Below are 27,977 nucleotides of genomic sequence, written 5' to 3'. Positions count from 1 at the left end.
TCCTTGCAGGGGCTGATGGAGGCACAGGAAGGGAATCAGAGAGGAGAAGGGGAGCCAGAAGGACGATGTGGGTGGCTGGACAGGACAGGGAAGGACAGAGACATCTATGTCCATGGGTGCTGGCAGCCCTGGAGCCCATTGCTTTAGCTCTTTGCAACCCCAAACCTCAGAGAGACCCCAAAGCCCACCCCAAGAAAGGAAACAGGCAAAGAGACTTGGTAAGAAGAGACTTTTAATCGGACTCCATTACGGCTCTTACAGGGTTTCTCTCGACTGCCAATGAGTCCGGCCAGCACGGCACGCGTGTTAAATACACTGGCTACGAGGATACATGGGACGAGTTTCTACCAGATCTGTGCTTTTACCTGTACAGAAGGGCTTTGCCAGCCTTGTGCTTACCCACAGGGGAACCGGCCACGACCCGTGTGCTGCCATGTCTCTGCCCAGGCTGGGCCCTGTCCCCTGGGGCTGGCAGTGCCACCGAGGCCACCCGGCCCTGCCACCTGTGCCCCATTCCTGCTGGCGAGACCCAGGCTCAGGGGAGGACAGGGACGGGAGGGAGGCAGGGGGAGCAGCTCCCAGGAGGAGCTGGGCTTTAATGTGAGCTGCCAGGGTCTGTGTGGGGGCAGGAGGGTAAGCCCCTCTCCCCAGTCAGGACTTCAACCCCTCCTGATTCAGCCAGCATCTCCTGTCGAGGACACCGTCCCCTTCTGAGCAGCAGGATCCAGGCTGGGAACCAGGCAGGGAGTGAGAGGAGGGGGCAGGAATATCAGCAGCGGTTCCCCCCTCCTGCTCTGACTGCCTGGATGAAAACTGAAAAGTGCCTGTGCTCACAACTAGCAGCTATTCCCTGTGCCTCTGAGGGGGAAAAAAATAAAAGTGGCTGCCAGGGCTAAAAGTCACCGGGTTTGGCCTGATCCACAGCCCCGGGACCCCAAGAAGGTGCGTGGAGGGGAGAGCCTGCCCTGGCAGGTGGGAGAAAGCCCCGCCGCAGGCTCCAGAAGTGGCCAAGAACAGCAAGAAGTGACCCCGAACAAAACACATACGCGCACACCTACACGCGCACACCCCCACGCACAGCATCTACGGACGAACATGCGCACGCTCACACGGCCACGACACGGATCACCTAAAACTTACCCCCCCACAGACCCCTGTGCCTAACACCAAGCAAATACCACACAGAAATACAGTACTTCCACAGATAAAAAGAAAGGCTTCCTCCCCCCTCCTCCTCTCTGCGGGGTCCCCATGCTAGGGGACCCCCTGGGGCTGGGGAGGGGCACGGGGGGAGGGATGGCCACCCACCACGCACAAGAAATGAAAAGGTAAAAATATGTCTGATATACAGTGAGAATTGATCTGTACAGCACTGGGAATGAAAATAGGTCATGGGCCACTTTGGAATACATTTTGTCATTTAACATCATTTACAGTGACATTTACAGAATAAATATACAATAGAAATAGAGAATCTCTAGGTTATTATTCCATCTCCTCTCTCTGTATATATTTTATATATATATAATATAGCTTTTTGTTACCTTCTTATTGACTTTGCCTCTTATTGGCGCTGCAAGAAGAGGGGAGGAAAGTAAATGCCTCCCTGGCTGGTTTGGGAATAGTGGTGGGAGAGATGGCGGGCCGGATCCTTCCCCCCAGGGTTTGAGGAGCATTGTGCCGTGGGAACAGATGGAACCACATGCGTTGGCTGCGGGAGGTGTCCTGCCCCGGTAACTCCATGGGAGCTGCAGTGGGAATCCCCTGGGCTCAGGGGCAAGTCTGACTTGCATCGGGAAGGTGACATTTTGCAATGATTTGGTTCATCCTCTGTTCTGCTGGTCAGGAGGAGGAAATCAGGGACAGAGGGAGAAATAAGGGATGGGAGGGAACATCTTGCCTGGTGTTGGGGGGAAATGCATAGGTTTTGTGCTTCTCCCATTCAGAGGTGGTGCAGTGGGGATATTTCTGTGTTCTTCTGTAGGGGCAGGAGAGAAAGACCAAACGCACAGTGGAGAGGATGGTGAAGAGGCTGGACGAGAGATGAGAGCATGGCTGATCCTGGGGATGGTGCTTCTCAGAGCCATCAGCAGAGACTGAGCTGCTTTGGTTCAATCCATGCCTCCATTTCCACCTGGAAAAATGGCTAATGAAGGTCCTGTGCTAATCTCCCAGACAGAGCCCCCAAGCCACCGGCTGAGCTCATGACAAAAAGGAGAAGGACTATAAATAAAGGATTACAACCCACAAGAGAAACGTCACTGTGGGGGACGTTGTGCACCCTGGGGTGCCAGGAGAGGTCAAGGACGTGGCAAACGGGCCAGATACTGTCTGCCTTTGACTCTCAGCCAAAAGGAGAATCAAAGTGGAAGAGAATCTATTGATAGGAAAGCGGAGGAGAGAAGGGCTCGTGGACAAGCAACCATGAACTTGGCCTTCAAACTAGCTTGAAATACCACCACACATCATCTAAGCCCAGCAGGACTGAAGCTAAGGAGCTCCCTCAGCTTTTGAGACTGTAGCGATGTGCTGAGAGGGAGAGAGGGCATGGAGCAGGCTGCTTCTCCCCTGTACCCACCGGGAAAGGAGGAAAAAGCCATGTAATACTGGTACCCTTGACAGAAATGCTTGGCCATATGTATGATTCAGGGAAACAAACGTCAGTCCCAGTGAGAAAAACTCTGAGCTGGGAGGCCCCAAACTTTCCTAGATAGCCTGGGAAGAAACAACATAGCATCACCTCCACCTGGTCCCCATAACACGGATGGGCATGATAGAGGCTCCTGGGCTCTAACAGGAGCTCACCAGCCTGGATCAAGAGCTAGCAGGGACATTGGGACCCGGCACCGACTTTTGGTCATTGCAGCTCAGAAGACATGCCCTCCATCTGCTGTCCCCAAAAGCTGGTTACCCCCTTCTAAAGGCTGGTGAGCGCCTGCGGAGGTGCAGCAGCGAGGCAATGCAGGCACCGGCTCGATGCTCTGAGAGGTGAAGACATGTCCAGAGATAGTCACTGCCCAGCTCACCTCAGCTGGTGGGTGCAAGGGAGGTAAGTTAGGGGGGGTGGTTTCCTGAGAGCTACACCAGGACTGCGGTAGGACTGGATGCCCCACAGCTCTGCTTGTGCCACTGGGACATCTAAAGCAAGCGGCAACAGGAGACGATCCCACGCCAGGGATTTTGGCTCAGCAGAGCATCCCACATGTCAGGAGTCATTCCAGGAGAATGCTCCTGACACCCATCACTGTAACCCTGGTCCAGACCTCACACATGCTCACACATCCAAAATCACTCACTTCAGAGGTCCTGCTGCCTCTCAGCACAATAACCGCCCAACCACAGAGCATGCTGTCCACGTTGTCCCATGGACATGATCTCTCCATGTCTCAGAACAACCTGCAGACGCCGTCACCGTGCTGGTGGTAACAAAACAGACGCCAAGGATCCACCAGCTGCAGTCCCACACACCACAGTGACTCAGCCAGCCCCACACTGCTCCCTGCCAACCCTGGTCAAAATGTTGGGGTTATCTGGGTGTGCCCACAGCCATGAAAACTACAGGAGATACAACAACAACAACGATGGCAACAACAACAGCACCCTTTTGTGCTATGAACATCGATGGTTAATTGTGCTCGCTGGAATAAGGCCGTGACTCCTCCCAGCTGAAGGACAATGGACAGGGAGGGCAGAGCACTGGGTTGCAGGAGGAAGCGTGCTTGGCTTTCCACCTGACACCAGGTCCTTTTTCCAACTATCAACTGCTTAGAAAGAGAGGTTCTTTGCTTCAGATTTGGGCTGCGAGAGAAGGACCCTCAGAGAGGTCCTGCATCACCTCTTGTTCCCCCTCCCTTCCCCGAAGGCAAGCCCCGGAGGTCCTGCTGTTCAGCCCAGGGTTGTCGGAGGAGTCCTGCCCCTCCCGCAATCCATTCTTCCCGATGTCATCTTGGAAATGGCTGCTTTGGGTTACGATTTTGAGGGGTTTCTTCTTTGTCTTTTTATTAATTTTCCCATTGCCTGGAAAGCCAGGATCCACTCCCCAGTGACCTCCTCTCCCGACGGGGGTGGTCGGCAGGCAACCGTCACAGTTCGGATTCAGGGGTGCTGGCCATTAAGTACCCGCTCCCGTATCGTCCGTTGGGGGCACTGCTCATTTCCATGGGGGAGTTGCTCCCCGGACCCAGGTAGGAACGGTGTGTGGGCATGGGGGACGGGGTCTCGCTGGGCACTTTGCTCAGGATGAAGCGGGTCTCATCGTTGTCTTCCAAGTTGGAGATGTCCTTCATCATCCGGCCCTTCTTGTAGGTGACCGAAAGTGTGTTGGAGCCATCCGACACGAGGTGGAACTGCCGGAGGATGAAGACTAGAGGCAGAGGGAGAGAAGCCAGGATGATCAGAGAGATGAGAATAGCCATGGCCCAGGTTGGGTAAAAAAGGAACTTCTCTGCAGCCTGAAAGAGAGAGAGAGGCCAGTGTCAAGGGATTGTTACAACAAAGGTGATGCACATCAGGTACAATATATCCTACGTGCTAGCCAGTCCCTGCTGCCTCCTGCCAGACTTCATCTTCAGGGGCATCACATGAAACTAGCAGAAAGAAAGTTAAAAACAGGAAAAAGGTCATGGCCCTGCACACAGAGGGTAGCTGTGGAACCGAGCCAAAACCCAAAGGCCAAACTTCAGCCCGTGGTCAGAGCTCGAGACTTCTGGGCAGCATTGACAAACCTGACTGCCTGCAGAGGACAGGCAGCCTCAGACAGGACATCCCGCAGCGGGAGGAGAGACGAGCAGAGGAGGGAAGAGCAGGGTGGTCTGCAGCCCTCAGCTCCCCCCTGCTCAGCCCAGGCCCGGGTGGGGGCAGCAGCGGGGGCCGGGGCCGTGCTCACCTCCTCTCTGATCCAGGCGCTATAGCCCGGGGGGCTGACTCCCAGCTGGATGATGCTGGCGGTCATGAGAACGGCCATGCAGATGGGAGAGACGTACTTCCAGGTGTAGTAGTAGAACTGATAGGGTCGGAAACCCAGCATTTCTGTCAGTTCCTGCATGAACCTGCCAAGGGAAAGAGATGGAACCACACTGTTCCCGCTTTCAAAAGAGAAACTCCCTCCCAGGAGACCCTGTTGTGGGTTGGGCACAAGGTAGAGCCTGAAGAAGAGCCCAGCTGATCCAGGCAAGTGTCTCGGTGTCCTTCAAACCTGTAGCACTGGTTGGGAACCTCTCAAGGAAAAGACTTCCTAACATTAGCCTGAGCCTCCCTTGCTCCGGCCAGCACTGGGACAGACAAGGGCTCCTGGGTCACTCCCAAGGGCACTCGAACAAAAGCATACTAACAAATAAGAGAGCACCAAAACCAAAGCTAGATACCCGCTATCAGGACGTGTTCCTAGGGCTGTGTTACGCCTAGGGATGGGCAAAGGATTGATCCTAGACAGCAGTGAACAGACATCCCTCCTCTATAAGGTAACTGCTATCGGGGTATTTGTTCCATCAGAGCTTGCCTCCTGGGAAAAAAAGTCCTACAGGCAAGAGCTGGAAGGTATATATATTATTTTTTTTTAATTTTTTTTTTTTTAGCCAGGATTTACAGCACAGGTATTCTTTTCCCTGTGCAAAAGCCTTACTTCTTGGTGCCATATATCCAGGCCACAGCAATGTTCTCCAGGATCACTACAACCGTGAGCGGCAGCGTGGCTGAGTAATCATCAAACATGGTGACAAAGTAATTCCCTGAGCGCTGCACGAAGATCAGGCCGACCACAAAGGCGAAGATGCAGCAGCCGACTGCGGGGAGCAAACAGGCACGGTCAGCAGAGCACCCAAAGGGGAAGCAAGGCCTTCCCTTGTGGAACCAGGTGGTCCATTCCCTCTGTTAACAGGACCCGGTACACCTCCACCACAACCACGTTCTTCTGGAATGACCCCCAGAGCACCAGGGACCTTCCACCCTTCCCCAGGAGGATGCAGAAGACCTCACCTGTGAACACTTCCTTCCGCACCTTGAAGGTGTCGATGATGGGCGTAGTGATGCCTGACATGGTCCCAATCATGCTGCCCAGCCCCAAGTTTATCAGCATCAAGAAGAACATGACAGACCAAAATGGTGAGGCCGGAAAGTGGGTCATGGCTTCCGTGAAGGCGATGAAGGCCAGCCCAGTTCCTTGCACTGACTGTTTGGGGGAGAGAGGCCAAAAGGACAGAAAAAGCATGTCAGAGACAAAGCCTGCAAGCCCCTGCAGGCCTCAGGTCTCTCTTGTCCCACTGAACAACTCCTGAAGGAAAGAAAAATCCACTCCTGCACCCCAGCATGGAAGTGGTGATGTGCCTGTCAGACTCACTGTGGGCAGACCATTTCTGCGCCCCAGGAAAGATCCCTGTGCACTGGGAAGACCACAGGGAAAGGGAATTCCCATCCCTGTGGAGGATCTATAAAAACAGTTTCTCCAGATCCATGTGCCAGGAGCAACCCAAATAAAGTAGCTCCTACCTGGGACTGGCAATGGACAAGGCGACCTGCTTCTCCTGATAGGAATGCCACCAGGTACCTTGTCGAGTTCGTCCTCCAGCAGGCAGGCATCCAAGCCCAGTTCTTTGAAGTGCCCCTCTTTCACTGTCATGATCACCCTGTACATCTCGTTGTAGTCCTTGGCCGTCAGGTGGGAGAAGTTCACGTGGGGAGGGATGAGGTCGTGGCTCAGCACGTTGGTGTTCAGGTAGCCCAAGATCTTCTCAGCGTTCCTAAGGGAGAGCAGAGCCCAGTCACTCAGAGGTGTCCCCTTCCTCCTGGGAAGGAGGACAGGGCCTGACCATGTGAGTCCTTTGCATCAGGCAGGATAAACCTGCCTGGGCCACACTGCCCAGGTCCCAGCTGTGATGTGCTGTCCAACCTCCTAGCAATTTGCACAAGCAGGCATTGCATTAGGCCACAGGACAGAGGATGCAGCCGGGACCCTACCAGGGGACAGGCTCTCTGCAGCCCCTGCTTAGCCACATGTTGTGGCTTCTCTTCTGCTTTGGCACAGTCAGGATTTTTATGGATGCAGCTCACTGTCTAACAGTAACGCGAGGTGCACAAGTTCACCTTCCTCCAGCTGTTTTTGGGGTACAGCACAGTAGCTCCTTAACCTCTTGCAGACAAGGAGACCCCACCATGAGTAGAAACTCAGGGAAACCCAGGTGGTGCAATCAGTCATGGACTCACCAACAATGTGCAGACTAACAGTCCGCCTCATGGCTGAATTTTAGGCTGGAGGAGCTAAATGCCCAACTCCCTGATGGAACTAGAAGAATTCATGCCCTCAGCTACAATGGGACATCTCTGGAGATCCAGGCCTTGACCACAGAAAGTCGGGTCCACCAAAACACAACCTTACCCCATTCTAGATCACTTACTCCATTGCCTCGGACCCACCCCAACTGGCAGGAGCAGAGATTTCCCACCCCAAAGAGACAGAAAGCAAATCCACCTACTCCACCACACATTTCTCGTTCATGATGTTGGCCTTGAAGCCCAGCACAGCAAACACAACCAGGGTGGCCAGGACAGAAGTGAAGAAGTTGATGAAGGAGACGAGCGTGGCATCGAAGTGGCAGTTGTTGTCCTGCTTGTTGTAGCTGGAGAAGGCGATGACCCCCCCAAAGCCGAGGCCCAAGGCAAAGAAAACCTGCGTGGCTGCCTCCCGCCACACCTGGGGGTCCAGCATTTTGTCCAGCTTGGCGGGGACACAGAAGAAGAAAATAGGTGGTTTGGTGGTGCCATAACTCATCCTCATGGAGCCAGAGCTAAACTAAAAGGCTGCTGTGCCTGCAGCCTGGGCTGGCTCTGGAGCCGCCATGGGCTGGCTTTGTGCTGCCACAATCAGGTTCTGCGTTACACAGCACGTGGAGGTCCTTTTTCTCTTTCCCACACAGGAGGAAACTGAGACACGGAGAAGGGCAAGCAAAGATTTGGACCGCAGACCACCCGATATCCCAGTTCCCCCCCCAAGGGAGCCACATGCTGCACAGCAACGGGGCCGCATCCTGCCCCTGCCATTGCCCGCCTGCAGTGCCTGGAGCGTTTGGAAGCCAGCGGCTGGGCTGGGGGTCTGGTAACTGCCCATCCCCTGGACATCATCCCCCCTGCCCTGCTGCAGGCTGGAGGCCTCCAGGCACCGTTCATCAAGAGATCGCAATTAATATCTTGTAACAGCCTCCCTGGCTCAGCTGATTCATCTACATCTCTGCTTAATTAATTAATTAGCTGGTTAATTGCATAACACCAGTGGAGATTTTGCTACCAGCCAGTATCATCTCATGGAGTCCTTAAACACATCACCTAGGGGACCCCTGTTGCCCACCCTGTGCCTGGACACCTGAAGGCAACAGGAGCGATGCCAACGCTTGAAGCAGCACTAGGACGGCAGTCTGCGAGTCCTGGCTCTACTCAGGGTGCTGCTAACACCTGCTGGCTGATTTATTGGGACCTGCGAGATCATCTGGGGTTGATGCTCTGTTTTTTGAGGTGGGGATCATAGAGGAAAAGTGGGGTTCTGTGCAATGATGTGTGTGTGACGGGCTGAGCCCCGGGTAAAGGAGCCCTCTGCAGGCGGCTGTTACCCAGCCTCAGAGGTGAGGACGCAACACTTGCTTGCACCGGAGCACATGGGCACAGCGAGGGTGTGCCGTGGGGTACAGGGAGCTGACTGCAGCCTCTGGGACAGCTAAACCTCCCCCCTGCAAACCAAGCTGGTGTGACCAGCCCGGAGGAGAACCTGGGCACAGGGTTCTTACCTTGGGTGTGAACATGTGCATGATCCCATCCACCGCCCCACGCAGCAGAAGTCCCCGCACCAGGAAGCAAACCAGCACCACGTAGGGGAAGAGCGAGCTGAAATACATCACCTGGGGCAAGAGGGATGCAGCGTGGGCACAACCTCATTTACTGCCCCCCGCGCTCAGCTCCCTCCCCATCCATCCACAGGACAGCACAACAGGGGTGAGAAGGGGGGACATGGCCCGAGGCAGGACATTACAAATGCTGAAACCTGGGTGGATCTGCAAAGTGCTTGGACACACTGAGGAGAGAGAAGGAAAATCTGCTGAATGCAAAGATGTCAGAACTAGCTCAGAAAATCCCTGGAACACAACTGCCAGTGTCTGGCAAGCCCTAGGGAAGGCCAGCTCTGCCTCCCCACCCCATTCTCTTCCCCAGCATCAGCCCAGGGCTGCAGGCAGAGCAGATGTGGTTGGGGCTTCACCCTCAGCAGGGGGGACGTGCTGCCCCGGCCCCGCTCCTGTGCCATATTCCCATCCCGCAGCTCTCAGTGCTGCAGGCAGCAGTCCCCTTGCCCTGTGCTACCTGCTAATGTGCCAGATGTTTTGCAGAGCCCATCTGGAGATGAGGATGTTTGAGGGTCCCAGGGGGACCATACCCTTCTGCACCTTACACCGCTGCTTTCACAGCCTTCCTTAATACATCAACAACTCCAGCAAGGTCTCAGCATCCCTCTCCCAAAGCTTCCCGCTCCTCCCTGCCCTGCTTCTGGTGTGCAGTCCCAGTGCCTCCCCCATGGAGGAAGGCTCTGCTCCCGCCCCTGTGTCCTATGGGTGAAGCTGCCTTTGGGATCTGCAAGGGAAGGAGCTGCTGCCTCATTCAGATCTTCCACACCTCTTTCAGTTACAAGGCTCCTGCTGCTCAGAGCATCCATTTGGATGGTCCGGACATCTGACGGCCCCCAAACACAGGGACCTGGACATGTGCTTTGGCTGGCTTGTGGTGGCATTGCTGCAGGTGTGCTGGATGAAACCCCTCCCCTGTGACCCTCTCTGATCTCATTCTGGGCCCCCACGAGATGTCCCCAGCTCTGGAGCAGGTGTGATCATCCCCCAGACACCCCAGAACAGGGCAGGAGAATGTGGACCTGGAGGTTTCTGCCTTCATGTCATAGGAGAAGCCTGGTCTGGAGGGTGGACTGCAGATACCCACCTTCCCCGAGGACTGGATGCCTTTGATCATGGCCAAGCCAACAAGACTCCAGGCCACCAGCAGGCACAGGGTCATTTTCCAGTTGAGTCCCCCGCTCTCTGAGATGGAGTTGGAGATGTCCAGGGCCTCCCGGTACCAGAAGTAGGTGGTGGCTGAGCTCCTCTCACATTCAGCCTCCACAACTGCAAGTGAACAGAGGCACCAGAGGGTGAGGGGCTGGGGGAGAGTCATCCATTGTCTTTTAGGGGATGAACATGAATTAATGTCAAAGACGTGCCAGAGCTGGCCAGGGAAGGTAGGCATCCCTGGGAACTGAGGGACAGGATAACAGCGCTGATTTTTAGCAGGAAAAAGGGAACAGAACATAAAGCCATTGTCATGTCAAAAACAAGACGTTAAATACAGTTGAAGACATTTGCATTTACTATAAAATTTCCCAGATTGTCCCAAGGAGACGCTCAGATGCTGTTAAGCGCCACTAGTTCCACCAGAGTCTCGGTCGGGCACTGACGAAGCAGCCAGACAAGCCCAGCTCAGTTTCCTGCACAGCCCGGGTCAGATCCTGGTCCCAAGCACCAAGGCAGCCTAGAGACCCAAACTCTGGGTCCTCAAACGGGCATCAGACCCCAGCCACGGTGAAAGAATCTGGCTGAAGGCATGGCCAGGACTTGTCTGACCCGAGGAAACACCTCCATGGGGCCAGGGCACCTGGACTGCAGAGGACCCAGTGGCGCCTTCTCCCACCCAATCCATGCCCCCAGGAGACTCCCCAGCCTCCAGTGTCCCCAGCCTCCAACAGATGCAGACATCGGGGGTCCCCAGTGTCCTGCAGCCCCCCCCTCCCCAGGAACTGCTCCCTCCCAGCTGCACCTCCCCCCTCCTCACCAGCCACCGAGCCATTCCTGGCGATGGGGCACTCGCTCCAGGGAAGAGGGTACTGGAAGGACTTGAAGAAGTAAAAGATGCTCCAGCCGATGATGACATTGTAATAGAGACCGACAAAAAAACAGACCTGGGGGGAGTAAGGAGGACACGGTGTGAGGCCGCGGGGCAGTGACACCGTCTCTACCACACTTCCTGTGGGGCAGTGACCGAAGGGGAGCAGGGACAGGCTTGTACCCAAACCAGCCCTGCACCCACGGATGGAGCTGGAAAAGCTGCCATCAACCTCTCAAATGCCCACACTGGGCTCCTCCAGGCCACCCCCCACTTTGCAGATTGCTAAGCGCCCCGCACAGCCTGAGGTGGGGGCTGGAGGGGGCCCATGGGTGCACTCACCAGGCAGCTGGCATAGCCGATGCCCCCAAGGCGGGGACAGATGTAATTCCAGACACCGATGCTGCCCCGGCGGATCCGCTGCCCCACCGCCAGCTCCAGGAAGAACAAGGGGAGCCCAATGATGATGAGTAGGACCAGGTACGGGACCAGGTAGGCACCTGGCAGGGGGGAGAAAGCTCATCACGGACCTGTCTCTGCCTGCTCTCGTGCAGCCAAGGACAGACAGACAGGGAGGGACAGGCAGAGCTCAGACAGGCTCTGTCTGGTCCATTCATTCGCAGTAACAAACACACGTGCACGGAAGGGAACAGTGCAACATCCCCGACAGTGTGGGTACATGCAGGATACACCCCTACAGCACACCACGCCCGTGCAGACCTCAGGACACACCAGGAAACCAACGGGTCCTGCCTGCACACACGCCTGAGCACGACCAAACCCCCTGCGCTGCAACAGCCCCGCGGCAACACTGGCCACGCCGCGTGCCACCCTGCACAGCGAGGTCCTCTGGTAGGGGTAGAAATACTCAAAATAGAAAGGCGGTTAATCTCTGCCTAATTGAGGAGACCAGAGAGAAATTAGCAGTTCATGAAGCATAACCAAATGGCCGTAAAGGATGCGATGACTCACGCTGCAGCGCCCGGCTGATGAATTACTCCAGCCTGCTGCCAGGGGCTGCGGGATGGGGCTTGGAGCACGTGGCTGCAAAGCACATGCTGAAGCCCAGGCACTGTGGGCAAGCTCCCGGCTGGATTTACGCCCCGGTGACAGGCATCAGCCCTGGGCCAGGGCAGGACCTGGTGCTGATGCTCCACCAAGCAGCAGCGCTGCAAAGCAGCTCAGCCCATGATAGTGCCACGAGGCTGCAGCGTGCTCTGTTTGCAGGACGAGTGCCCTCACAGCAGGTTAGGGATGGACGTTAGAAACACAGGGAGGTGGTAAATCAAGATGCAGCCACCCAGAGTGATTAGGAGGGTGAAAGCAAAGGCAGAGTGCAGCACGGAGCTGGACCCTGGGAACAAGCACGAGCTTCCCATCTTTGCAACAACCCCCTGTGCATCTGCACCTGGGTTGAGACCCATCAGCAGACAGAGCAAGAAAGAGAAGGACAAGTTTGGAGGCAAATTTCTCCAACATCAGAGATTTTCCTGCTGTGACCCCTGGGAAGATGGGCACCAGCTCATGCCCATGCATCATCGCCAGCCTGCAGTGACTCCCAGCACACCAAGTCCTGTGAATTTGGCTCCGACCCATCTTGCTGCCAGCACACAGCCACTCTCCCCCACAGACGCCTGTAAGGGGAGCGGGAGAGAAAACAGCCACCGCCACCACCTCGGCAGCCCAGAAGTGGTCTGTCCGTCACTTCCCAGCTCCCGCATCTGTCTGCCTGGCACCAGGCTCCCTGCCCAGCAGCAATGTCACCTGGGGGCCAAGAGGGTTAAATGCGGTGGGGAGAAAAGGCAGAAAAGCAGCATCCACACCAGGGGACAGGCAAGACGGTGCCACTTGTCCAAAAAGCTGAGGGGACTAATGTGGGGTTCAGGAGAGCTCAGCATTCTGCTGCTCAAGCCAGTTCCTAGCTCCGTGCCTCAGTCTCCCCATCTGTAAAATATGGAGGCAGCCTTTAAAGCCTGTCTGGAGACCTGCTGCAGGAAGGTATTATACAGTAGCAAGGAGCTCCTAAAAGCTGCTGCTTGCCCTGGTACCCACCTGGCTTTGTGCCCCTGTGTCCCAGTGCAGGATGTGGCCAAGCTGTTGGGTTCAAACCCAGCACGCCCACCTCCACCACAGCAGGTCTCACAGCTGTCAGAGGTACAATTCCCCACCCTGACATCACATCCCATGTGGCCTTTTGACTAAAAAGCAGCTGCTTAATGCTCCCCAAACACCGTCAGCAAATTCAGCTCTGGCTCTGCTAGGTGATTCTGATCAGGAATCACCCCAGCCTGGGAGCATGCGCTGCCCCTCCCATTTGCCAGCACTTGAGGTGGACGAGGGTAAAACCCCAGGATGCCAGAAACCCTCAGAGTAAGCAGAGAAAATTTCATTCCTTGCACTAATTACAGGTAATTACTGGCTGTTGTGGCAATGTGGAAACTGAGGCATGGATGGGTTAAGAGAAGCCTGGTTTATAACCTCCTGCCCCAAGCTGGGTCCTGATCCTATTTAATCAAGAAAACCAGGCAATAACAGATGTGAGAGCTCTCTACCCAAGGCAGCAGTGCTCCATCAATCTATCCCAGCCCTGCATTCACCCCAGGCTCAACCTCCAACCTCCTCGGGCCACGCACAAAACCCGTCCTGCTGCAAGTGATGCACACGTGTGCCAGCACGTGCAATGCAGCCAATGCATGCATACAAGCCCTGCACACCTGCAGATGAGTGCTGCAACCTGAGACAACGTGCAAAAGCCCCCCCCAAGCTTTGCAATACCGCGGCTGCATCACGCAAAGCCGCGCTGCACCAAAACCCAGCCGTGCACCTTCTGCTTGGAAACAAAGCAGGGCACTGGGAGCTGTGGGCGTCCCCTCGCCACAGGGACCAGGTGCTGGGGACGTGCAGAGGGGCAGGGGCTGGCCGCAGCCGCAGTGCCCCAGCCAGGACAGGCCGGCAAGGGGTGTGGGCAGCCCTGACAGCATGGGTCCACCTGGGAGGCTGACTCATCGCAAAGATGACACCAGAGATGTTTTAATTACTGAGGGCACTGCAGGCTTGCTGGGGCTGGGGGCACGTTGAGCGATGCAGTGCCAGGAATACGGTGAGCGCAAGGCGAAAGCAAAGCAGAAAGCTGGGCTGATCCTGGCTCCGTTAAACGCTGCTCTGCAGGGGACGCCTCCCGTCACTGCAAAGGTTGGTGCTGCGGTGGAGAGGCCTCGGGGTGGGATCTGGATTACGGAGAAGCAACCCACCCTCCCATCAGTGCCACGAGCAGTGCTAGGGCTCAGCACAGCTGGAGAAGGCCTGTCTGCTCCTGAGCTGGCTGGAAGTTGGATTTGCGGAGGGGCAGGAGCCTACACAATGCAGATTTTGGACAGGGAAACAGAGGGTTGCTCTCCTCTTTTTTTCCCCCTAGCTCCCAAATTGCCCCAGCAGGAATCAGGGATGTGGTGAGAAATCCTGGCTCCTGGCCTGGGGCTTGTCTTGTCCTCGGGGCAGGAGGGCAAGCATCCTTTCAGAAGAGGCTACCCTGGGGGTCCCTGCATCACTGCACCAATACACGCTGCAGTGAGCAGCACCCACACCAGGCTCTTCCAGCTCTCCCAGCTGCCCCTTTCCTCCTTCAGAGCCCAAACAAACCACATTGCTCCCTCCTTGCCCAGCAATCCGCTCCCTGACGGAGGCAGGACCGTGCCTAAACCCACCCAGGACCTGAGCCCATCCCTGCCTCATCTCTCACCTCCTCCGTTCTTCTGGCACAGGTAGGGGAAGCGCCAGACGTTGCCTAGCCCCACGGAGTAGCCAATCTGTGCCAGAATGTACTGCAGCTTGCTGTTCCATGCCGGCCGGTTCTCTGCATCCAGCTCCTCCTCCCCGTCCTTCTGCTTGTCCCAAGCCTCCCCCGTCACGTTGAGGACACTGCGTTTGTAGTCCACAGGCTCCTCATGAGCCAGCAGGTCGGCCACCGACTCGGTGACATGCTCGCTGCTGTGCTCCCGCTGCGTCACCTTGCTGTTCTTCGGCATCGGGATGGCTCCGTGTGGCCCCGGGGGGCAGGATGGGGCAAGAGGAGAAGACAAATGTCCCACAGGGCACACACCTGTGCAAGCTACAGCTCAGGGCTCACCTCCTCTTCATCAGCAGGACCTGCACGGGGAAGAGGTCAACAGAGAAGGAGGTGGTTTTGCCCCAAGGCACAGCAGGGTCTCCATCACCCCCATTTAGCTGGGGTTAGAATCCCTGGCTGGGGGGTGCTAACAGGGAGCACTCCCCTGGTCCTTCATCCATAGAGAAGAGCCTCCTAGGCCCTCAGGAGGGACCTTCCCCAGGCACAGGGGGGTGGTGGCAGGTGACAGAGACACCTTTTATCCTCTAACAACCCCATTCCTGGCCCGCAGCACCGGCTGGTCCCCTCTCTGCCATCCTGCATCCATCACCAGCAAGGGCTCTGCCCCTTGACCCCCCTCCCTGCCCCTCAGCCGAGCCTGGCCTCAGCCCTGCGAGGGCCCAAAGCGTGCAGGTGACAGTGACGAACATCCTCCCTGGACATTATCAGGAGCAGCTTAAAAGCCTGGGAGTTGCAGATAAATCTTCCTGGGCAGCTTTACAACAGATAAAATCTGCAAAACAGTGATGGCTAACACGAAGCCATCGATCATCCCAGCCCCTCTGCCTTCCCAGCCTTCCTCGTGGGCCGTACTTGGCCAGAGAAAGCCACGCCACAGGATCCGTGCACTTCAACCAGTTACACCAGTTTGCCCCCCACACTTCACCTGCCTCATTCCCAAAACTCCTGCACCAGCCCCTGTGGGCGCAGGGCTGGGACAGGCACAGGTGGGTTTATTTTTGGACCCACAGAGGGGAGCGCGGGGTGAGTGTGGGGTTGCTGCCGGTGCGGGGACAAGCGGGAGGTGAGGAGGGGTGCGTTGGCAAACACAGCCTGCGTGTTTGCGCCAGGGATGACTCTGGCTGCATGAGCAACCCTGACAGCAGGCATTTCAGAGGGTGCCCATGACCCAGCTTAGCCCCACGGTGTTCATCCCCCTTGAAAAGCTGTGAGGCATCAGGGAGGTCTATGCTGTTCCCCAACCCGGGAAAGCACCAAGCCCTGCCCTTCTTAGCCGTACTGGAAGAACTGGGGCCAGACTGGGTGTTCCTGCCCCAGCTGGGACCACGGAGCTTCACCAGCTGGAGAGAAGATGGAGAAAACCCACAAGAAATCCCAAGTCTTGGAAAAATGATTCTCTCGAAGGGTCACGCTTGCCTTTTTTCTCTCTTGTCCATCTCAACTTTCTAGGGACCTCAGGATGGTCACCAGTCCCTGGAAAAGCAATAGTGTTGTGCCCAGGGACCCATCCTGCCCCAAGCTGGCCGTGGGGTCATTTCACCCTCACCAGTGGCTTTCTCATGTAGCTCAAGGCTGGTGCAGCACCCCTGTGGCTTCCTGAAGGTGACGCTGCACAAACAATCCATCCCTCGGGCCGGTGACCCTCAGCACAGGCAGCTGATCTCCCCTGGGGTGGGCAATATGGGACAGACCTCGTGCTCTCCATCCCGGCGAGCAGGAAGAAGACCCCCCCCATGTTTTCCCCCAGCTGTCCCCAGCTCTTCTTCCCTTTGCAGAAACGCCCAACTTTTTGATTCAGCCCCAAGCAAATCTCACAATCCTGAACCCTTTCAGAGCGGGGCCCCAGGCCAGACAGCAAAGCCGATCCCCAGCCAGCGGTCCTGGTGCCAGAGGGGAGCGAAGCGTCAGCCACAGCAGGAAGCCTCACCCTCCCTCACCCTCACCTTGCTGCTTTCTCACCCTGAAGAAAGTTCCCCATCTGCCAGGCCCCGTTCCTATCACAAAAGCTATTTTCAGCTGAAAGCTGCATCCGTCGCCAGGCAACAGCATCGGCTCCACCGCCTCAGCTGGATCAGCTCCTCCGGAGAAGCCGATTGAATTATTCTTTCCAGCCTGGTCCAGCAATGTTTAATTTCCTAACAAGAACCATTCACATAAACTGTTCACAGCTCGGCAGCAGCAATTACCGCACGCGGCTGCCCGTGACCGAGCATCCTCAGCCCCTGGCCAGGGGCTGCCAGCTCCTGGGACCAGGAACAGAGGGCAGAGAAGGTCTTATCCAGCAGCCAGGAAATCACCGGGATTTCCATCGATTTTGGATCAGATTCTGCGCAGATGAATGTGGACCTTGAATTTAGGCACCCAGCTGAACTGCCTATGAGTAGTTTGCTGCTCCCTGTCTGCTCAGCTCCTTCCAAGGGTGACTCAGCCCTCAGTAGGACTTAGCCTTGGGGGCTAAAGTCTCGTCTTTCATTAGGGCCTGAGCCTAGAAGACCTAGGATCTGCTGGCCAAGCCCCAAAGCTCAGAGCCCCGTGGCTCTCCTGGGACAACTCAACCCCCTAGAGCAAAGCCTGGGAGATGCCCAGCTCCTGGAAGAGCGCGTGAAGCCAGGCCAGCGCCATGGGGACAGGGCAAACCCCCAGCACCTCTCTGGGTCTCCGCCTCTCCCCTCCTCACTTCGGGTCAGTGCTGTCCTTAGGAGTCACGGGGCACCAGGACACGGTGGTCCTGGAAAAGGAGGCTTCAAGCACCTCCAAAGCCACAAAGGCTCTCAGCTCCTTGAAAGAGCAACATTCCCAAAGGATTTGGGGATCAAAATGGGTGCTGAGCTTTTCTTCTGGGTCTAGGTAAGAACCAGCCACCCTGCATGGCACCGGGACCCAATCCAGAGGACGGCAGGGCCCTTTCTATTAATTTCCTCAGGATTTTACATCAGCCCCGAGGCCTGCACCCTTCAGACTGGAAAGTGCAGTTTGAATCCATCTGAGAAAGGTATTTCTGCACATTTATTTGATTGAATGGGGAATTTAGTAAAAAAAATCGTTTCCCAAAATAATAACTACGATGCAAGAAAGATGAGGCAGATCAGCTGACAACCAGCAGCTTTCTGAGCTTAAGAAAGATAGAAACCCCTCGTCACTGGCAGATGGAAATTCAGCTTGTTTACAAAGCCCCTATGACCTTAATTTTCTTAAACGTGCATTTTTCCTTCTTTAGAAGGAAGACTGGGGCCTTCCAGAGCCCACAGCTGCAAGAGCCCCCCTGCGCTGCAGGACCTGGTGCCTCTCCCAGACACGACCCGCGCTGACGCCCCCAACGTGGGTGCTCGGAGAGGAGCCGGGCAAGGCACCAGTTTGTTCTGGGGTCAGCACTAGAGCCTGAAAAATGACTCGGGAGCAGTTGCCAACATCCCATGGGGAGCCGCAAGGGGAGACGCTGGGAGGAGCATCACTGGGCTGTCCCTGGGGATTACCCACCTCCTGCACCTCCCACCCTTTAGCATCCGCAGGACCCTCCTTGAAGACGACTCTCACTTTCACACACCTCATCCACCACGTCCCTTTGCTCTGGCAACCCAGGAGCATCAGGTTGAGGGCACACAGCCATGGGTGGCTGTGGAATGAGCCGTTTCCATCCCATCCAGGGAAGGGGCATGGAAGGAAAGGCTCCTGTTCTGCTACACCCAGGGGTCTGACACCGCCAGGAAGCTCCCATTGTTCCCAGATGGAGGTGGAAGCCCCCACTGTGGGCATGCCGCTGTTTGGGAGCTCAGGGCTGTGCGTCCCCCAGTGCTGCCAGCAGCCCCCACAGCCCTGCATGCTTTAGCAGGGGAGGGAGCTCCGAGCCGCATGTCCTGCCTCGGCCCGTCCTTGCTTTCTCAGGGAGGCGGCCGGGGAGCAATAACACAGGCTGGAATCACGTCAGTAGAGCTTTCAGCTAGGCAGACGCAGGCAGGGAGGAAAAGGGGATTTACAGCAGCCTCCACGTAGAGCAGGCACCAGCAGCAGCTGTGCTCTGGGTCTGGAGGGTGGGCAGCAGGGAAGGTTTCTCCTCTCCCAGAGACAGATCAGCTCCTGTGTCCAAATTCTGCACTTATGCCCCATTTGGGTCCATAAAGAGGAAAGTGAAGGGGGGGGGGGGGGAAGGGGGGAGGGACAGGGGAAGAAGAAAAAAACAGACTGGGATTTGGTGAATTCAAAATAACATTTAAACCATGGGGACTCTGCTGGTCCTTCCCTACCCCACCACCTTTGCTCCTTCTGCTGCTCCCAGGCAAGACCCCAGCAGCTCCTAAAGGAGAGGAGATGATGCTCCCAGCACAGCCCCTGGATCTGCAGACCCAGGAAGGTCCAGCTTGCTCCAGCAAGATCACAGAGCTAGGAGAAGGGAGAGCAAAGGGTCCAGGGCACAGAGGAATTGCAGGAGGTGGAACGCCATTCTCTGGTTCAGGCTGTGAGATCTGAGCGTCTGTTTGCAGCTCCCCGTCCTCACAGACATGCACAGGGACAGGGAAACCTTGCACCAGGGGCTGGGCTTTTGGTGCAGATGGGGAGGCTGAAGCAGAGAAGGGACGGATCCAAGGTCCCCCAGGGAGCCAGCGAGCCCAGGAAGGAGAGGTGGAAGGACAGAGCGGACACCTCTCCCATCTTCCCTCTGTACCCTGCAAAGCCAAGCAGCAAAGGGAAGGAACTCGGGGTGCATGTCCCAGCTTTGAGGCCAAACCACAAGAAAAGCAGCTCCAGGACCCTGCCTGCCCCATGCCACTGCCCAAGGCTGGGAGCGCAGCCCAGCTGGGAGCAAGATCACCTCTGCAAACTGCTTCTCTTGTGAGGCATCGCAGTGCGGGCCCGTGGAGCCCCTTGGCCGCAAGAAACCAGGGGCAGAACCCTCCAGGCAACATCTAAACTCCACTGCAAAGCCCCAGGAAGAGACTTTTGCCCCACAGGGAGAGTCCTCAACTCTGATCCCCCCAGCCCTGCTCCAGGGGCCTCTCTGCAGTCTCCTTCAAGCAAACCTCCTGCCATGAGTAGAGGCCGGGAAGAACTGCCTCCATCTTAAAGCTATTCAGTGCCGAAGCTTGCTTACAAACCAGGAAATTCAGAGCTCCGGCTCGGATCTTCCTGTCCCCTGCTCATCCTCACTGGCTCCACAGGGAAGGTTTTTGCCATCTGGGCTCATTAGGGCTGCTCCCTCTCTCCCCTTCCTTAAACAATCCCTGCTAATTAGCGCCAGGCTCTTGCCACCCCGCAGAGACGACACGCGGTGACTCAGTCACACCATCCGCACCGCTCGCAGCCCCGCATCGCGGGGTCCCACGGTGCTCACCCCTTGCGCCCGCACGTGAGGAGCTGCAAAATTCAGACAGGGACAGTGTGAGCACACGCGACAGCACAGAGTAGCCGAGGACCACACGCATGCGAGGAGATTTGCAGGAAAGCAGGCTTCCAGCCCCAGCAGACGTTTGTAAGCAGCTCGGCGGCATGCACCAGGAACTTCCCTGCCGGAGGAGCGGGATGCTCTGCGCCGTCCTTCCTGTGCGAACGTTCAGCCCCACTTTAGCACCATGACACAGGATCGATTCACATTCGCTGATGAATCAGAGCTGCCTCCGCTTCTGTCTTACACCTACCCAAGTGCCATTCGACAGCCAGAGTGTCCAGATGTTATAAATAGTCCCCAGCTCCCTTAAAGGCATGCCGAGGGGTGGCTACCACAGCCCGGCCACCACTTGCCACCTGCTCATCCTGGAGGTGGGTGCGTTTCCCACAGCCCCCAGCTCTGTCTGCTACCAGCGATGGCAGGCTGTGCTTCTGGTGCAACTCTTTTCTTCAGTGGGTGCCAGAAACCCTCAGAAAGGGCAGTTTTGCAAATGGGTCATGAGACAGACACAACACCACCGGAGGAGGGGGAGCCTCAGCGCCTTGTTTGTCAGGAAGTGTATGAGCCCATTGATTCATCGGATTTGGTCTCCTTTCATGTCCCATTTGGTATCATGAAAACACACATCAGCTGCAGCAGTGTGACACCATGTCAAAGCCAACCGTCATATGATTCCTTCAGGGCTCCGCTAGGCTCACAAGATGATCTTTTTCCAGTTAGCTCTCAGTGATCCCTCTTAACTCACCCGATCTGGCTGAAGGCTAGTGACTGAACCCAAAAGCAGCCCAGGTTTATCCTGAAAGGCAGCAAATGGGCAGCGTCCAAATCCCTCTGCAGACTCTGCTCTGTAGTTCATGAAGCATCCGTGTTTGTAAACAAACAAATCCAAATGCAGCACAGGATGGGGTAAAATCGGAGCCCCTCCACCCCAGGCAATGGTTTAGTCCGGATGTGCGTAGGTCAGCGCCTGATTTGGGGTAAATTTAATCCTCGTGACTCTCACCTGGCTTGGCTCTGCTCTGACTCCAGATTCCCTGCTCTGTGCAAGCCTGAAGTGGCACTCGAGTCACTCTAGATTTAAACCAAACCCATTTATTCCTATTGATTTCTGTGGAGCCACCTCTCCATTTTATCCTGGAGGACAGACAGACCCAAATTTTATTTCACTTCCGAGCAGCTGAGCTGCAATCAAGCCACCATCCAGCTTCCCTGACCCAGTCCCAACACCTCTAGAGAGAGATTCACAAGAAACTCTGCGCCCTCCCGAGAATAGCTCGGCTGCCTGGCATCTCAGGTTTTTTCCTACCAAAACCAGAAATAGTTGCATCAGCTCCTGACGGATTCAATCCTCAGTTGCCTCTGACACAAGGCAGGATCCAAGAAGCAGAACAATTTCATTTTCTGTGTCCTTTACAAAGAGCTGGGACCAGATTTCTCAGCTGGTTTAAGCCCCACATTCCCAGAATGTTGCAAATCTGCACCTGGTTGAGATGCCAGCCCAAAACACACACCTTTGGGCATACCCAGCAATGCAATAAATGCAGAGAAGCGAATAAGGACTCCCCACACCCGACACAGAGAATTGCATGAAACCAGGACCCCAGCCCTCATTTTTCTGCCCCAAAAGAATCCATCCATATTCAGAAAGTACTAATTAAAAAAAAAAAAAAGAGGGAAAATAAAGCCCCAACTCTTTGCTGGCTGGGAATTAAATATTCATTGCAGCCAAGTGCTTTCTCTTCTCCCAATGTTATTGTCAAGGTCAGCCTGGAAGCTGCATTTCTACCCACCCTCAGGCAGCGGCTTGGGGGGGATAAGCCCCCCACCAACCCACAGCCGGTGGCCGGTGCCACCCCCGGGGTCACCGCCCGCCTCCCCGGCTTGCCTCTGCCGGTTCCCCCCCAGCCCTGGATGCCGGCAGCCGCAGGGCCGTGCCTGATGCCTCCAGGCTCGGGCATCCCCCCCAGCTTCTCCCTGGGCACCTTCCCCCCAAAAAACCCCGACGGCTGGGGGGGGGATTAAAGCAGCCAGCGGCCGGCGGGGAGCGGGGCCCGGGGGGCGCACCCTTACCTCTGCGCTGCGGCTGAAACCGACCCGGCGCGGCGGGGAGCGGAGCGGCTTCCCGGCACAGGCTGACCGGGGGGGCCCGGAGAAATTCACCGGGGTCCCCCCCCCCAGCCCGGGCGGCGGCGGGACCGGGCACCTGCGAGGCCCACCGGGGGAGCCGCCGCCGCCTCCGCGGCCGAGGGAAGCTGCGCGGCACCGGGCTGCTGCCGGCCGCCCCCCGCCGCCGCCCCGCGGATGCGCGCTCGGCTCGGCTCGGCTCGGCCCCGCTTCCCCTCCGCCCGAGGGGAGGCAGCTCCGCTCGGCTCGGGGAGGAAAAAAAAAAAAAAAAAAGAAATTTAAAAAAAAAGCGCACACTGAAATAAATAAATAATGAGGGACACGCAGCCCCTGACGCAGGCTTGAGTCACCAGGGCTGCGCGTCAAAGCCGGGGTGGCGGCGCGGCCCCCCCACCTCGCCGAGGGGGCTCTTGCGTAAAAAAGAAAAAGAGAGCGCCGGGCCCCGGCGGGACAGGCGGGTTCGCTTCAGCCCACCTTGGTGCCGCAGGGAAGGGCACGGCCTCCGTTGTAGCGCCGAGAGGAGCAGCCCCGGAGGTGCTGTCCCGGCCGCCGCCGTGGCTCTGCCCTGGGGAGTGCTCCGAGGGGGGGGCGCAGTGCTGTGATTGCCCTGGGCACCCCTTCGGGGTGGGAGCTGGGTTTTGGTCACCCCTCTCCTCCAAGGAGCGCTTGGTGCGCTGGAGTCGCTGCTTTGCCTCAGACCACGCAGGGAAGAACGGCAGGAGGAGCGGTCAGGACCCGAAGTCTGCTCCCCATAACTCGGGCGCTCATCTGGAGCCCGTCTGCGGAAGGCAGCGATGCCCAGGGCTCGTCCAAAGCCCAGTGGCACTCAGGGGCCACAGAGCCGGAGCTGGGCTCGGAGGACGCCACGTCTTCTCCAGCTAAACTGCCTGCCTCTCACCCCAGAGCCCATCCCAGGAGCAGCACAGGCTGGAGCGGGGCTGAGCTGGGGGCTAAGCCAGGTTTGGGGATGAGGCAGCAGCACTTATTAGTCCACCTTTAATGCTAAGGATGAAATTCTGCAAACAGAACGGTCCCACCCAGTGATCCAATTCCCCCGGTCCATCTCCCAACTATCCATGGTGGGATATAGTGACTCCAGGTACTTTATTAGGATGAAGACATAGATACATGTGCCCAACCAGCTCTTTGGGACAACCAAACTTCGAATCCAGCTTCTTGCACAGGCTTAATTTACCACAGCCCTTTAGGCTGCTTTGATGCTGTAGCATGTCAAACAGAAAGCCCAGGCACACCTCTGGACGTCAGCCCTCACCCTTTATTCAGTGCTGCAGAGAGACCTGCCATCAGAAAGCACCTAAACGGGTCCATCAGGAAGGCCAGAGGGCTGTTAGGTTGGTGTACTGGTGGGGAAAAGGAGTATTCAATAGAGTTCATTGCTTGTTCAGCACATGATGGAAACGATTAAGGTCCATGGGAAGCCCTGACGACCCAAATTCAGCCCATCCAAACCCCAGTGGTGTAGCCTGAACACTTTTCTCCAACTAGTTTGTTTCTGGTGCAGGGGTATTGGTACCAGTATCCATCTCCTGGAGCCTGTGAGAAACCCTGGCAGAAGGAAAAACACATTTGGAAGAGAGAAAAACCATGGAGGATTCAGACCTCCAGCCCCAAGACACACTCCCTCCAGCCCCTGGATTTCAATGGTTATACACTTTCCTGGCTTCTGGACCCATTTCCCTTTCCAGCCTATTAGGCACAAAACGATCAATCCTCCCAGGTACTTGGGAGCTCAGCCAGCACCTGCACAGAGATCCAGCTCCTGAGAGCAATGGTCATAACTCTTCCTCCGGTCCCCCGGGAGAAGCAAGGCCATACCTCATTAGATCTGCACCCTCGCTTGTGTTTTACTACCGTGCAAAATCCCCAGCGCCTGCTTACTGCAATGTCCCTGCACTTCTCACGAGGGCTGGTGCACTTGGCAGAGGTGAGGAGGTTGGAGGTGGGATAAATCCATGCCTGAGGATTTAAAGAAATCCCTTTGGGTGGCTACACAACCACCAAAATGTATTGCCGGTTGGTAAACTGAGGCAAAGAAAGGTCCCCAGCTGGATCAAAACTATTAAAAAAAAAAAAAAAAAAGACCAGGCAAGGCTGAGTGTGGACTCATGAACACACTCAGAACCAAATCAAGCAAAAATTTGACTTATTTCCAAGCCACATGGTGCTGCCCAAGCTGTCACACTGTGGATGGTGCCAGTGATGGGAGCAGAAGATGCCACAGGCAGAAGCGAGAAGCTCTGGCTCCGGCTGCATTTGTCTCGCCTTTCATAATGGCAGGGACCAGGTGGAGGCTGATCCAAAGACTCAGACTCAGAAAAAAACCCAAAGCCCTGTACTTTTCCGCCGCCAGCCCGAGCAGCCAGCATGGGCAATGGGAACAGGCTGGATGAAAGTGGAGCATGTGCATGAGTAATGTCTCTCCTGGAAGTGCAGTGCCCCGGAGAGCCAGTGAAGGGCTGATAACACGGTCCAAGACAGACGCATTTCCATAAACGCTTGAGCAGCAGCCTATAAATAACCGCCTGAATTTACCGCTGCTCTCATGTGACCCTGATCCCTGCATTTTCGGCTGCCATCTGTCACCATGGCAATGGCATCACAGGGCCACCAACCATTCATTCATAAGACTGGCTCAGGGGAGGGGGCCTGGCACAGGGGAGGCACCGCCAAGCTGCTTTAAAGGATGAAAGTTGCAGATTCGGGGGAGGAAAAATACAGGAGGCTTAACAGAAGCATGTGACGACCGAGCAGCCCTCCCCACCAGGGATGCAGCAGAGCCGCATTTCCAAAGCGCCGTGGAGGGTGCGTGCTGCAGGCAGGCAGGAGCACCTGCAAAACGCACAGGCAGAGCTATGGGAAGGGAGGGCCGACAGCGGAGCATGGACAGACAGACATCTGCAGGGCACACAGGGATGAGTGACTCCCTCCCAGATTGGCCCCAGGAGTTTGGAGCACCATGAGGGTGCTGCCAGCATGGGGACAAGTTTTTGCCCAAAGCAGGGGGCACACGGAGGGAATTAGTGAGGCAAGTGAGTGCGGAGCTGCCGGTACACTCGGAAGATGGTTTTCCACCTAAGCTGTCAAGCCAACCTACATTCAAGTGATAATAATCTAAGGGGAAAATGCCCTCCAGTTTCTAAATATGTATTTGCCTGCAAAGCCACAGCCTGTCATGGCTCATTCACGGTCCAGCACTGCTAACACAGAGGGATAGGGACGGAGCCTGGCAAGGAGCGCCCGTCCTGGCTCAGAGCAGTGGAATTTCAAGCTCTTACGTAGCATTTTCCACCCGAGGATCCCAACTCATTTTGCAAAACCCAGCCTGCCTCGTAACGCTGTAGACTGAAGGGACTTGCTCAAGGTTCCAGGTGCCACAGCTGAGATCTATCCTTCACCCCTCATGGAGAGGCTCAAACACCTCTTACAAAATTATGAGCTCCTCTACTACAGGAATTGGAGATGTTAGGATGTAAAAGAATGCATCAGAGGTGCCAGGCATGGCTGTGATTTGTCCAAGTGTCATCACGGCAGGGCCAGCGCAGCCCCAGCAGCAGCAGGTGACATTTCCCCTTGGGCTTTTCCCTGCCCATCCCTGGGCAGGGGGGCACATTTGGGCCAGTGACTGTCACACCTGGGCCAGCACAGGCGTGGTGGCACTTCCAGGGCTCCCACACCCAGACCTCACACTTTCGCCATCCAAAAGCAGGCTGCTGACCCTGCAGGGTGTTGTGTCCCTATGCAAGGGATGAGTGCCAGGCAGCCCCAGCTGGAAACATCAAGAAACATGGGAAAAAATGACCTTTAGAAGAAATAAATGCCATTTATTAGTGATCTCAATAAAACTCTCCCCTTGCCCCTCTGCACTCACCTGTTGGCCATTTTTCCCCAGGGCTGCAGATTGCTGGGGAGCTGGACTGACGCTTTTTGGCCTGTAGATCAAGTCTGAAAAACAAAAAAAAAAAAAAAAGGAGAAAGGCAATAAGCCATGGCTGAGTGGAAGAAGGAAAGCACGCTGATTCACTCAGCCCCGGGGGAGAGGCATGCAGGGAATAAAGGGGACTGCACAATGGAAGGAAAAATAATAAACACCAGCACAGGCGCAGGAATGAGAACCATGTCTCGCTGCCCCTGGGCGAATGCTCCTAGCAGCGGGACAACACTCTTTAAAGTGCTGCTGCTCCTGCTTTCTGGTCTTAATTTTCTTCACATGCTTAGCCGCCATCGGATCAGATGCAGCCGAGTTTGCATTGTGCAACGGAGGGCGAATTTGTGAGTGCCGGGCCCGTCAGCGGCGCGCTGTCGGCAGCAGAAGGCGGGTGGGGAGCTGCAGTTTCCCACCCCCTCGGAGCACCGGGCTCAGCTCCCAGGTGGTTTTGGTGGTCAGTTAGAGAGGGGCCTGGAGTGATTGCAGCTGGGGTCTGGGAGGGTTTCGGGGGGCTTCTCCTGGAGCTCTGCTGCTGCTGCTGCTTTCCACCCCAGTCCTCCAGTTGCCCCAGCAGTGTGTCTTTGATGGATTTGCAGTGGGGCAGTCCCCAGCCGGCCCCACAGGTGGGTTTATGGGGAGGTACCCAGCACCCAGGCACTGCCCCTCGCAGGCAGCAGCACAAGCCCTCCCTCGTGGCCGGATCCAGCTCAGAGGCTGCTCAGGGGATCTGGGACAGTCTCAGCAGCGCCTGTGGCTCCCGGACTCATGGGGTCTTTGGACATTTTGTCCTTGGAAATGAAAACAAATCCCTTCAAAGGGCTGCTCAGCCTCAGATCTCCCAGCAAGGACGCTGCTGGCTGCAGGGCGCGTTCCCAGGGGAACAGAGACCTCAGCCTGCCTTCGGGCTGGCTCCTTTGAGAGGGGACGTGTCCCCTTCCCAAATCCCAACGGACCTGGTGTGAGAGGACACAGCCCAGAGGGGAGGGCATTTGCCATGGCTGTGCCTGATGCTGCAAAGACCACCATGTGTCTCATTCCTCCTACACTCATTTCAACCACGCAACCTGCCTGCCATGCAGAGCTAAAATTGCCCAAAAGTGTGGAGTTTACACCCCAGTGTGCATCCCCTGGGGGAAAAAAACATGCCCTGAGCACAGCCCCTGCACCACCACCACCCAGCTGGACCTCGTCCCCCGCAGGGAAACAACCCCCAGCAGCTTGGCTCCCGGCACCCTCCCCTCCCAGCTAAGGAGCAGCAGCCAGATGCCACCCAGCCATCCCCACCAGCAGCTGCTGTCACCAGAAGTCACCCAGGAACTGCCTGGGGCTGTGATGTCGCGGCTGGCGGGGAGCAGCTGGGAGCGAGCCGGCCGCCTGGGGTACCCGCGGCCGTTGCCACCAGTGTCCCTCCCCACTGTCCCCAGCCTGGCACAGCCACTCCTGGGTCATGGGGGGACCCAGGGAGTGGTGAAAGCAGAGCTGCCAGCTTCAGACGTTTCCCACCGCATCCTGCAGGTTCCTGCAGGGCTCCGTGTGTGGAGCCCGCCAGCTCGTGTCGCACCAGCTGTCGTGTGATTTTGCCCTGGGTGTATTTTAAGCGCTGCCTTTGACGTCACGCCTTCTTCCCCATCTCCCCAGGATGCTGCTTTCTATATGTTTCCAGAAAAAATGGTCCCCAAATCTCACCTTCAGCTTCCCCCACTTGGGCTCTTCCTGCAGCATCACCAACACACCGACCCTCCGTTTTCTGCAAGTGCTGCACAGCCAGGTCACCCCTCAGC

General features: G+C 56.5%; 1 protein-coding gene across 6 annotated transcripts; it reads right to left on the bottom strand.

The window, feature by feature from the left end:
• Nucleotides 1–215: 215 nt before the first annotated feature.
• Nucleotides 216–27,977, bottom strand: SLC6A17 (solute carrier family 6 member 17). Of its 6 annotated transcripts, XM_080569298.1 has the most exons (13): nt 27,883–27,977; nt 26,140–26,213; nt 14,639–15,045; nt 11,242–11,399; nt 10,849–10,975; nt 9,964–10,145; nt 8,769–8,879; nt 7,467–7,708; nt 6,542–6,734; nt 5,974–6,166; nt 5,621–5,780; nt 4,886–5,048; nt 216–4,451 (listed from the first exon to the last, which is right to left on the bottom strand). In XM_080569298.1, exons 3-13 carry the CDS (start codon nt 14,922–14,924, stop codon nt 4,083–4,085), a joined length of 2,184 nt encoding a protein of 727 aa, XP_080425424.1. In that variant the 5' UTR covers nt 14,925–15,045; nt 26,140–26,213; nt 27,883–27,977; the 3' UTR covers nt 216–4,082. The 6 variants fall into 6 exon arrangements, with proteins under 6 accessions (XP_080425424.1, XP_080425423.1, XP_080425422.1 ...); XM_080569297.1 differs by lacking the exons at nt 26,140–26,213; nt 27,883–27,977 and adding an exon at nt 22,725–23,751; XM_080569296.1 differs by lacking the exons at nt 26,140–26,213; nt 27,883–27,977 and adding an exon at nt 22,197–22,671.

Source organism: Anser brachyrhynchus (genome assembly GCF_964034855.1).
Source record: "Anser brachyrhynchus genome assembly, chromosome: 27".
Classification (NCBI taxonomy): domain Eukaryota; kingdom Metazoa; phylum Chordata; class Aves; order Anseriformes; family Anatidae; genus Anser; species Anser brachyrhynchus.
This window is presented reverse-complemented; position numbering and strand designations above follow the sequence as displayed.